At 38.8% G+C, this 12,487-nt stretch overlaps 1 protein-coding gene across 4 annotated transcripts in view; it reads right to left on the bottom strand.

The window, feature by feature from the left end:
• Positions 1 to 956: 956 nt before the first annotated feature.
• The window catches only part of BRAF (B-Raf proto-oncogene, serine/threonine kinase), a 76,638-nt gene continuing 65,107 nt past the window's right edge, over positions 957 to 12,487 (bottom strand). For 3 of the 4 annotated variants that reach the window (XM_086884937.1, XM_086884936.1, XM_086884935.1), the window contains 4 exons: positions 12,197 to 12,328; positions 9,430 to 9,564; positions 8,411 to 8,564; positions 957 to 2,739 (listed from right to left, as the gene is read on the bottom strand). In XM_086884937.1, the coding sequence (XP_086741063.1) occupies positions 2,717 to 2,739; positions 8,411 to 8,564; positions 9,430 to 9,564; positions 12,197 to 12,328 (444 nt within the window). In that variant the 3' untranslated portion in view covers positions 957 to 2,716. Of the gene's footprint in view, positions 2,760 to 8,410; positions 8,565 to 9,429; positions 9,565 to 12,196; positions 12,329 to 12,487 lie in introns of all 4 variants that reach the window. The other variant, XM_086884938.1, reaches the window with a different exon arrangement.

Here is a 12,487-nt window from a genome sequence, read left to right as displayed (position 1 = left end):
TTCCTATGGGCTCAAGATGCATATTGTAGACTAATGGGTAATGAATCTTCACCAAAGTAAGTTCACTTTAAGCAAAGACAGAATGAAGTTCCTAACAGAGTATCTTCTGTCAGCATGACTTCATGGAAGGAAACAAGAACTTTTAACAAGCTCTGTGAAACAAATGAGTGTTGAACCACCTGTCCATACTTCCTCTGGTAACAACTTCTTTTGAGAGAACTTTTACCTAAGTAGCCTTGACACGTACGAAAGGGGCTGGAGCCAAGCACGGGGTTAAAGGAGAAGCAGAGACTCCTTCCCCCTCTGGGAGCCTGTATCTTGTAAATGCTCTCACCTGCCTGCTTGCCACCAGTGGCCGCAGGCTCCCTCCATCTCTCAGGTACTGGCCTCAGACGATCACCAGGGAGCACTCTGACTGCACCATCTGCACACCACTGCTCTGCATCAGCTTCTCCGCACCGGAAAGTGGCTATTGCTACTTTTTAAATTCCTGCCAGCCTCACTAAGGAAAAAACCTTGCAGCATCTGAAGACCCACAGCAGACAAGAAGAAATTTGTGCTTTTTTTTTTTTCCTTCGTTTTTAAAATGCGTCCTGTACACAAAATCATTTCTGTTCATGTACCAACATGAATCACTTCATTCTTGTAGTGACTATTAAGTCATTCACTATTGCTATCTTGCTAATGTTTGTGGAATTAATATGAATACACAGTATTTCAGTTTTAATTCCCACTTCAGATCAGTCTGGTCCCTATAGCCCCAGTAAATATTTACTGACAAAGACTACCAGCAACACCGCAAAATCCCAGGGTATTAAAAGCGCCTTCTACTTCCAGTGTGCTTTTCTCCCTTCGTCTGGGAGCAACCTTCTGCAGGCAGGAACAGTCCAACTTTCCCTAGGGAGGGAAGGACAGCACTCTCACTCGGTACATCCACATTTAGCATGGACACCACATTCACACACATTTAACTCCTTCATTTATTCGTCATTATTTTGTTAAACACTCCCCAGCTCCTCCCAGCAAGAAACTCCCTGCTAGAGGGGGGTCATTTCTCCTGCCTCACCTGGAGTGGCACAGGGCTGATATGAATCAAATTCTGGAAACTTCTGTCTGAGCTTGAGTTTCTTTCCAATGTAGTCTGCCTTGCCTCTGTACAAATAATTTACAGGTAATACCACACACCAGAGAACTCTGCAAGCAGATCACATCATGAGATATTCTACTAGAGGTAAATGATGTGAACTTTATGAGTTGTTGTTTTCCCTGACTGGGTAACTTGTCAAAAAGCTACTAACCATTTGAAAACCAGGACTGGAGGACAGGAAAACAAAGCACTCTAATGGAGATACCGCCACCTTCATCCTAGTTTGCAAAGTGTACAGAAGGGAAAGACAAACAAAAGGGAAGAGATGACAGGGAGGAAAGCAATGAGAGGAGGAGTAGTCAGCGTGGATCCAGCAAGTACCGTTTTGTTTTGATCTAACAACTTGCCATTAGGACAAGATGCTCCACATTTACACGCACACTTATCAGAGGACGTTTAGTTAACAGGATAAAAATCCTTTAAAAAAAGCTCTTGAAAGTACCAAAACATAATTTTTGGAATGTCTAATTCTAGGGGGGGATTGTATTTGTATTCAATTCAACCTGAGAACTTTTTTCCTCATTTATGAAAACATTACATATTGGTAAGGTACCTGGCATTAACCTGCACCCTCGTTTAAAATAAAACTTTTAAAGTAGGTACATACACCATTCACAGTCTGTATCAGGATTTCTACAGACTTTAGATGCTGCAGCAGCATCTTTGATAAATATATTGTATCATATGATACAAAAAAAATAAAAGAGAGGACAATCTCGCTACATTTTTTTAAAACTTCAGTTTGTTGCTGGACCAACAAAAGAAGGATCGACCTAATCCTTCAAAAAGATGTTGTATATGCACACACCAAGAAAATACTGGAAAAGGAAAAAGGTTAAGGATGGTGGTTGTTGTTTGTTCTTTTTAGGAAGTGGTAGAGTAAATCTGAAAAAAAGGTGTGGCAGCATCCCCTTTTCCTTCAGATGAACCTCTGTGCCTTCAGAATAACATCTCCAGCTTCTACTGCTCCACACACTTTGAATTTTAAAGGAATGAACCCCACTAATAGAGACAGATTGAGGTGTTTGAAACTGTAATACGGTGAAAAGGGGATACTGCGTTGTCCATAAATCAGTAAGTACACCAGGAAAAAAAAAGGATCAGAATGGAAAATGATTCTTTGAAGTTAGCACTCATCAGATGTTCAGCCTCTGATGGTTGCGCTGTTAGAGGGAGAAAGGCGGCCGGCAGACCATCCAAAGCAAGTCTCCTAAGTTGCAGCAGCAGCAGCTCCATCCCCTCACGCCCGAGCACCACAGTCACACCACGAGTGCCCTCTCCTCTCTCCTGGGAATGATGCCAACGGCACAGGCAGCCACTGCAGGTCTCCGAATGCACGTGGTGGTTTGTGTTGAAGGAGAAACACTGGCAGCAGAGGACTCTGGTTCCCAAAAAGGTACTTTTTCCCATTGTGTTGGACTGGTGGTTCCATTCTGCTCCACTTTTAAGCTTATGGATATCTTTTCTAAATTACTTTAGGTTTTGCAGAGCAGAATGGAATTTTGATGTTAAGAAACTGTAGGAACACAAGACTTAAATAACAGAGTGGGTGCTGCCATGGTGCTGTGGCTACTTGAACGCTGCAAATTCTCCTGTAGAGGGAGGACAAGAGCTTGGTTTAAAAAGGTGATTTCAGTTACTAGACTAGTTGAACATCAGGTCGAATATAAAAGATGTTAAAAAATGCAAACTGTTAAAATTAAAGCACAAGAGAATACACAGTGAGAAAACACTGAATACAGACCCAGCATATTTAACCAACAAAGGATTTCTTGAAAGCAAGCTGTACCCATTCTTCCCAAGAAGGTGAAAATTCAAGCAAAATCAAATTCATCATGCATTTGAAAGTTAAATGTGTCAGCTTAATTTTCTTTTAAATTCCTTATTGCACATATGTCCTCCTGGGAAACACCAGTTTCAATAAATGCATCCAACTGCAAACCAGTTCTGTTCTGTTGTAAAACTAGTTTAATAACAAATAACTGTATAAGACATCCATTACCCTTTAAAGACGATATACAGTAAAGTGCCTGAATAGAAAACCAGTGTTACAGAGTGCTAGGATGTGGTGGTTTAGAGACCAACACAGCAACCCACTGACAGAAATATAAGAATGGAGAGATTGTCTACTCAATCTCAGGCCAGAAATTAGGCCTCACTAACGGGGAGCATAACAAATAAAGCAATTCCATGCTTCCTTCAGAATTGCTAAATAAAGAATAATTATATGCAGGGTTTACACATGTGATGATGTCCTGAAATCCTATGTAATTTATTTAGTGTCACCATGCCATGGGACACACTTGTAGTCCCACTTCTGAGGGGATGCAACTATGGCACAGAGTAAAACTGCTGCCTGAAGTCTTTCAGGAGTTTGACAGAAAACTGAATAGAAGCTGAGTCTAAGACATTAATCCTTTTAATCCTATACTTCAGGAAAAAAAAATTTTCCCTGCCACCCACAAAGAAATTTTATTCTATAGGATTTTTAGTGAGGGGTGTCTAACTAAGCATAATCAAAAGGACTCAAGAGAAAGAGAAAACAAACACACATATAACTTCCCCTTGTTGGGTTTCATCTGCATTTTGGGTTAGTTTGTGCCACTTTCTTGACAGCACTTCTTAGAGCTTTCCTAATACTGAAGGAGTGATAAGCAGGCACAAGAGAGTCTTTGTTCTGTTCAACAGAAGTGTTTTGAATGCCATTACATTCAAACAACTGCTCCCTATCTGGTGTCCTTCCATCTTTTCAAGAGTGACTTTATTGTTGGCTTTGTTTTTCCTCGTGATTCTTATTCTGAATACTGGAAACAAAACAGAAACAGCCCTGTAAACAAAATTCTAGGCTTATAGCATTAATTCCGTGGAATGTCTTGCTCTACAAAGAGAAGAACCAAGAGTTGTCAGCTGTCTGCACTAGGAGGGGGAAGAAAAGGCATCTAAAAGGCTGTGAGGAACAGCTGACCCATGGGGTTCTAACGGAACTCGAAGAAAGCAGGGAAAGGGCTCTGTGTCTCGCAGAAAATGAGAAGGGAGTACACCTGAAGTCCTAGGTAAGGGTGGCACATGGAGCTGTGACAGGCCTCAAGCTCTGTGTTTCTTTACAGACTGTGGTGGCAGGCTTAAGTTATAACAAGAATACAATAAAAGCTTCATGATGGATCTAATTGCCTGTATTACTAGTTCTACCGCCAGATGAAACTCTTGCTCTAAATACTCTAAATATTGGATAATTTTTTCTTGCTTTTTTTTCTGCCACATTTCACTGACCTCCCAACTCTCTTCACAGTATCTTCTAGAAGCACCTCAAGTTTTATACATGTTTTGTTTTAAGAGAAGGACAAAAAAGTCAGCAAGTACTGCCTGTGAGGCCAATTTTTAAGTGACATTTATGCTTAGCTACACTTTCAAAACATGCTCTATTTAATTTATTTTTCAGTCTGCCTTCCTAAACTGGTGATAAAAAATCAATTTATAAAAAAGAGATTGCTCCCTCATTACTCATCTTGTCCTTCTGCCTATTTCTGGTAATAATTCAGAGATTTTAAAAGTCATATAGGGATTACAGAAAAAAAAAAAAGAAACTTTAACTGGGAAAGAGCAATGGAAAACCAGGACCAGAAGTAAAGAATTATTTGAGATAGAATGGTAGCTTAAAAAAGGTAATTTTCACACTTTCCTGCCATTTAGACAAAACCTTAGCAAATATATTTTCTTTGACAAGCTAATGCTAAATTTCCCCTTTCAAAATTCCAGCATTAATCTGATCTCAAATCAGTAGAGACCAAAATAGGTAAAATGGTCATCTAATAAAGGGATTATGTTGGTTGAACATGTATAAAATGCAGTTGCCAGTAACAGCTTTCCCTAGGTGAGGTATGTACATGGCTATACCTATCCACATCAAGCTATGAAACCACATGCTTCGCAACTTGCTACAAGGAAAAAACCCCAGATATTTCTATTCATTGTGAGCCAGACATCTGAGGTGCTTTTTATCAAGCAGAACTACAGATATTTGCTTTGACTGATAGCAAAACAAGTTCTTTCCAAAGGGATGGATAGCATCTGAAAATACACACTTCTTACAAACCCCTTTCAAATCAGCTACTACAGTCTTTACATGCTTGACTCACACAGAGGAAGTGGAAACTATTTTAAATGCACACTTTGAAAATATCTGTACTAAAAAAGATGATCAAGATCTTTCATGTTGCCTCCAAACAATGTATTACAAAGGCATGTTCTGAATGAACCTGCTGTCCCCAATCCTGGAATCCTGCAAGGATTTAAGATGAAGCTATCATTCTATACTCTCACAAATTTGTAAGCTACCTGAATTCATGAGGTTACTATGGTATATACACATCATCTTAACCATACTCCTTACCCTGGGGCAGATGCCATGTTTCTCAGAAGAATCATAAGGAGAAGAATCATTTCCTTCAAGGCCTGTGCCAGCCTTATCTACTGGAGTAGAGACTGACTGATTTATCGTAGGGATACACCAGATTCCAACACCTTGTCTGGTTTACATTCACAGACACAGGAAAACAAAAGAGGTAGTTTTCTGTTGGATCTTGTGCTGATTTTTTGTATGGATACTATCCATGGGGTAAGTAAAAATTTGGAACACGCTGAAGGTACCAAGACAGATTCTATTTTTGTACTGATAAATAGGGAAGTAAAATAAAAAGGAATCTCACCAAGGATAATTTACTCTTCCAGAAAAACCTATGATCCCACAAGTGTGTTTTCTGAACCAACAGGTATCTGTTTCTAAACAATATAGCCGAGCTGCACCTTTGAGAACTCTGACCCAAATCCACAGGTGTAGTTAGGCACCTTCATCTCACAGATACTCCCAAATCACACTGAAGCAGCAATTAGAACTTACAGAAATGAGACCTCTAAATGCCTCTCTGTCAGGTAAAGTTAATGATCTACAAAACAGCCTCCTTTTAGGCTTCATAAAATGTTTAGTGAGAAGCTCAAATCACATTATGGCCGTGGAACCCAAAATGCTCAGTAAGAACAGGTGACACAGAAAGAATGCACTGACCATACAGCAGGAAATGGGGCCAAATGTGTCTAAGGATGGCAGCACTTTCCCCCCGTAACTGTAGCTCTGATGGCACAGATGAACAACCTTAACAATGAGAAGGATAACACTACTCCAAGGAGTAACTGGTTTGAACTGATCTGGCAGACCTGATCAAGAATAAGCCTGGGCAGGGCAATGGTGACGGTTCTGCACTCTCTGCAACTCCCTGTGTGGTTAAGACTTTTCTGTGTGGGATGCCTTATTTTTAGATTCTGCAGGAGACCCAGTAGCATCCTCTTACTTTGTTCTGAAGATCATACCCCACCAGCCTTGGAAACTTTCCTCATCACTGCTAGAACAGACACATAAAATAAAGAATGAAAGAGGAAAACAACACTTAAGCCCTGTTTTAATTTTAAGATAAGTCTGTCAAAATGAGGTGAAACTACCAGGAAGATGGGAAACAGATTTTCTAAAACAATAACAATTTTTGTCCTCCATAACTATTTCCACAGAGAGAGATTTCAGCAGCTAGGTTTTCTTGACTGAAAAAAGGAGAAATGTTATTTCCCAAATTATTCCAACAGCAGAAGCCAAAAAGACCATTATAATCCATCCAGAAAATATAAAAACTGCTTCCATCTCTTCGAGATCTCTAATCTACTTCCCATTTTAAAAGGCTCAGTTGCTAGACAGCAGTAAACAATGATCTATTCCAAAAATGTACTGCTAGCAACTGGCCAACTTCTCTGTGAGTATGTAGATCAGAAGCCACCAGGAATACTCCTGGCTCTTGACATCCTAACAAGAGCAGCAATAGCTTGTTTTCAATGCAGAGTAATCTGTGAAAATTAACAGTTCAGCAGTCTAAACAAAGTAAAACCACACAACTCTTCTCAAAACATGCAAGAACACTGTCTGCACATCTTTGTTTCATATCTGACATCGAAGATTGATATAACCTGAACCACTACTCTGATGTACTTGTTCCAGAGCAACGCTCCAGAGAACAATACAGTCTCCAAAGTGAGCTGGCAGGATTTTAGTAAGGTGTCTAACTTTCTCAGTTAGATATCTAGTCCAACTGATTTGCTTCTGTCTAGTCAAACTAGCAGCTTTTACGTGGAAGTGAAAAAATCAATTTTTCACTGAAGAGAAGCACTTCAGTGTATTCTTAACAACATTAAAATAATTAACACCTTTCATCTTAAGAAAATTCGTGGTATAACACTGATTTCCATGAACAAAACTGCTTTTTCAAATCTTCTTTTCCTATCATGGGTGTTAGCAGCATTTTTCCTCTTAAAGCATTTGGTCATGCTTGAGATTTAAAATGTTTTTATAAATTTTGAAATCCGTACTACTTGAAGGATACAGGCACCATTACCAGTAATAGCCCTGCAGCTTGGCAAAAGTGGATTCAGAATTTCTTCTGTGTTGCATTGTAACAGAACATTTGGAGATGGTGTAAACTGTATCAGGTCAGAATATTTAGAGAAAAATGTAACATAAAAAAACCCTGACCCATTCACCACTCTTCTTCAGGAAGAGATGATGCCTAAACGGTATTAATTTAAACTTCCAATTTCAAGATAAGAGTCACATGTTATTCAGGGCTTTCTTTGGATTCTGTGTTGTATCTGCTCACTTCTGCTGACCACAATAAAGTTTTGACTGTGTTTAGCCTTGAAGCTAAGTTTATCTTTCCAAGTATTTCCCACATGAATAGCATTACTAAATGAAGAATCTAAAGCTTTTTGCTCAAATATAATGACCTCAAATGAAGTAAAAAACCCAAAACCCCCAAAACAACAGACCACCACAGCTTGAGTAGATTCAAATCAAATACACTCCTGAGTAATTCCAATCTACAATTCCTAACTATAAAACTAATTCCAATCAATAAACTAGGCAAAAATGACACCCGATGACCTTAATAAGATTTTTGCTTGTTTTGAAGTGACTTTTCCTATGTCTCTTATATGACATTACAGTTCTTCTTGTGCCAGCTGCTCCCAGGGCACTAGTTACCAACACAGACTCTGTGCTGGGAACATTCAATGCCCAGTGTTAGGAAGTGAGTCTTTGTTCCCTCAGTAAACCTTACAATCGGAGCTGGTGGGAACTGAGAACAAACACCTTGCACTCCCAGGACACACCAGCACACAGACACACAGGCACATGCTTTCACATTTTGTTTCAGTGCACTGGAAACCCACCGTATCCCCCTGCTTGGATGGGTGTTTTTGGAGAAGCACAAGCATATAGACTAAAATCCTCAGTCTGGAAGCCAGCCCGGTTCAATGAGGGCTCAGATGCACTGCGGTGAATTTTTGGCAATGACCGGGCCAGAAGCTCAATGGAGGCAAGAATCTAAAACATAGAAAATATGTGATCAAGCCTGTTGTTCCAAAGCTGTAACTCTCTCAAAACCAAAGACACAATATCAATTAAGTACAGAAAAATATTTAAACGCATACTAAAAAAGGATTTTTAAAATATAGTTTATTGCACTGCACTTTTGATGTTTATACCCTAATGAGATTGGAAAGGCCAGCTGGAGAATTTCCCCCTTTTTAAAGGCACACTGATTCCCTCTAAGCACAGTGAAAACACTTGCTTTTTATTGGGATCCTTGTCTATGCCCTCATACCTGTACCTACCATTGCTGCAAACAAACCCAGCTCTGTCAGCATTTTGCTTAATAACATTTATTAAAAAGTCAGCAGGGGGAGCTCCTAATCTTTTGAAAACGATTTGGTTACATTCAAAACAGAAAAAAATGAGATTTTTGCCCTCCTCCCCCTCAAGGTTTTTGAACCCAAACCTTCCTCAGCAAGCAAGATAAAAATCAAGTTCTGTGAATAAACTATCAGCTTCCCTTCATGAAGCTGGAGGGAGAGCAGGGAGGGCAGTGTAACATTTCTGAACACATACACCAAGTACTAATTTGTGTGTCTGTGACTATTACTTTCATTATCTCCCAGCTGAAACTTTTTCCAACATGTGAATAGTTTTCCAAATACACAGATCATTTTAATACCTGTGTTTCGAAATGAAAATGAGCATTTATAATGAAACAGAACTAACCTGGTACTGAACCAGGTCTCTTATGAAATCCTGCCATAGCACTAATCAAAATCAAAAAAAAAATCAATCAAAAAATTTGGAACTGGCCAGTGAGTTAATAACTTTGAATTGTAAAGTCTGTTGAGAGCTAAAGAGAGGCATTTCTCACCTGTGGAAAAAGGGGTCTCTCATCTCTTTTCTTTTTTAAGCATTCTGCCATTAGTCTCTTCATAGCTTTTGGACAGTTGCTCCGTACTTTGCTGAGGTCTGGAGATAGGTATCCTCGTCCCACCATGAAAATTATCTTTATTTAAGGGGAAAAAAGATGAAAGAGGAAGAAGCTGAGTTGATAAAATAAGCAGTAACAAAAGGTGAACTTTTTGCTGGACTATTTTGGTTGCAGCAGCAAGCTTTCAGTTCCCAGGAAACATTATCTGGTATTGAAATTGACAAATTTCTTAGAGTAATGCTTGCTAACCTATTCAGTACAGAGAAAAAATTAGATCATTCCTCCTCCTCAGAGAGATTTCTGTGAAACTTGAACACTAGTAAATGGTTACCATTTATAGCAATAACCATCTAAGGAGTGGTTCTTCTGTGTCAAAAAGTGACAAAAACAAGAACAAGCAACTCTGTGGCAGGAACAGAATGTCTAAAAATAAATATTCTGTAAAAGAAATATTCTGTTTTATATTATAAATCAACAACTTCACATTGAAAGTTATTTTAAGAAACATAAGGCCTTTGGATATTAAAACCCTTTACCTTCTGAGAATTGATTCCATCATATACTTTTCCAACACAAAAGCTTATTCTTGACATCTGACCACCTCCCCCACTCTCACAAAAAAAAGAAAAAAAAACCTCAAAAGAAAGAGAGAAACTGCCTCTTCTCTGTAGAAAAGGAGACAGACAGGCTTGGTATTTTTACAGTAACTCTTTCAACATGAAGGCTTATATTTCCCCTAAGGATAAAACTTAAACGTAAAACAAAGTAAACTGATAGGAAGCAGGAAAACAAAACATAAATATGGTTAATCATCTCTTGTATATATAAAAAACCATCAAACATCATCATGTCAAGCCAAGGGCAATTGCAATGTGGTTTGAGTACTGCAGTAGCACTGACACTAAAAAGCTCTTCCAAAGCAGCTAAACAAAGAAGCATTCATGCTGCAGCAGTAATCACTGACTTTTCTGAGTACTCAGACAACCCAGCAGGTGTAGCACACCTTCTCTCTAATGAAGTCTACCTATTTCATATCTTGACACTGGGAAAAAAAAACAACAGAAAACCCTCATATCTCAAGTGTGCTGTACATGTTATTTATACTAACACAATCCTGGTCCTTTTTTAACTTTCTGCTTCAGTCACATCTGTGTTGGCATCAAGGAAGAACAGAAAATTCCCATATGGTTTCTCTAGAAATCCCCATGTGCCAGAGCAGGATTTCATAGTAGAGGCTTGTGTACTGCATCCCCTACCTCTGCTGCAATCAGACTTGCCATTATCTATCAGTTGGTATTTTCTAAGTAATGGCTCAAGCTGAAATTATTCAAAATTCATCACTATGTTTCAAAAAGTTTCTTTATGAATAATATAGGGGCTAATCTTTTATTCTAGACTAGAGAAAAGAGAGTATCACTAGAAGAACAGTCTAGAAAAACCTGTTAAAGTGAGAGAAACACTCTGAGGTGTAACAAGAATGACACTTTGCTCACTAAGAATCTTGCTTGTGTTACAGTAGCTGATGTAGATGCACCAGAGAGTGAGGAATATTTACAACTTTTCATATAATAGACAAGGAGTGACAAAACTCAAGACATGAGATCACATATGTTGGCTTTACTTGCACGTTAAAATTTGTTTCATCACTTCATTTTAAGCACCCACATCACTGGGTTCATCTTTCAGATCTCAAAAGGTAAAAGCTAAACAAGGCCAAATGCTGTTTTTAGAAGGCTGAATCCATCTGGCCAGGAATCCAGACATTTCCTTTCTTCAAAAAGGCAGAACCAAAATTATAAAAAAAAAACCTAAAAAGGAGTCACTCCAAATTTGATGAATTGGGATGAAGTGTTCTGGCAGATATGGAAGCAGCCTTATAAAATGGCATTCACAGATGAACGTTGCTATGGTTTCAATTCTCAAGTACTGACAGCGAAAAAACAAGAGATGAGGACACAGAAGCAACAAATACATCTCTGCTCAGACACAGAATAGTTTACACCAAAGATCCTGGTGCATAGATACTATTTTCAGGTTAGACAGAAACAATGAATCAGGTATGCCTTCCCAAACATTCCTATCCTGTGGAGATATGTTACGGCGTGTGGAATCATTAAGACTTAAAGAATATTTGTTCACAATTAAGTAATCTTCTTACACAATCCTCAGACTCTGGAAAGTAATATAGTCCAACAATCAGGATTTGAGAAATGCTGATATCCTGTAATTCAGTTAGATGGTACATGCTCTTTCAAAGTTGAAATGAATATAAAACATTTGGTGAGATGACTGCTGTTCTGTTTTGTCAGTCCTGTAGCTGCACTATTTATTATTCACTGCAAGTGGAGGGGTGGGGGGAACAAGAAGACTAATTGAACACATATATGGGGGATCATTTCGCCTTTGCAGAACTATTCTAAACTAGATTACTATTAAGTAATCTGCTCTCTCCCTAATAAGTATCCTGGCAACCAGTTCAGAAGCTGAAAATCTATATTTAAAATAAAAAGAACACAAAAAATACCTCAAGAGGACTAAGTAAATTGTTGCTATGTGGCTGAGGCAGTTCTAGAAAATGTAGAAATGTCATCTCATGGCATCAGAATCAGAAACATCAAGCACACAGAACATCAGAAAGTTCAGCACCCAAGGCAGAATCAATCTCTGTTTCAGACCACACCTGACTGAAGTCAGTACCTCCCCTTACCTGGTCCCTGTTGTTGATGTTGGAGTATGGCAACTGTCCAGTCATTAATTCATAGAGAACAATCCCAAATGCGTACACATCTGACTGAAAACTATATGGGTTTTTATCTTGCATCCTAATAACTTCTGGTGCCTGTATCAGAAAAGGCAAGAATTAGTTTTTATTTCTCTACGTTGTGCTGCACCTCACCTACTAGGAATGAAAAAACTAGACTTGTACAGGTACAAGACCCATTCTTGTCTTCAGGTGGGTCCTAATATAGAGTGGATGCTGACATGAATCTCAAAACTC

Source organism: Cyanistes caeruleus, chromosome 4, assembly GCF_971803275.1.
Source record: "Cyanistes caeruleus chromosome 4, bCyaCae1.hap1.1, whole genome shotgun sequence".
Lineage (NCBI taxonomy): Eukaryota > Metazoa > Chordata > Aves > Passeriformes > Paridae > Cyanistes > Cyanistes caeruleus.
This window is presented reverse-complemented; position numbering and strand designations above follow the sequence as displayed.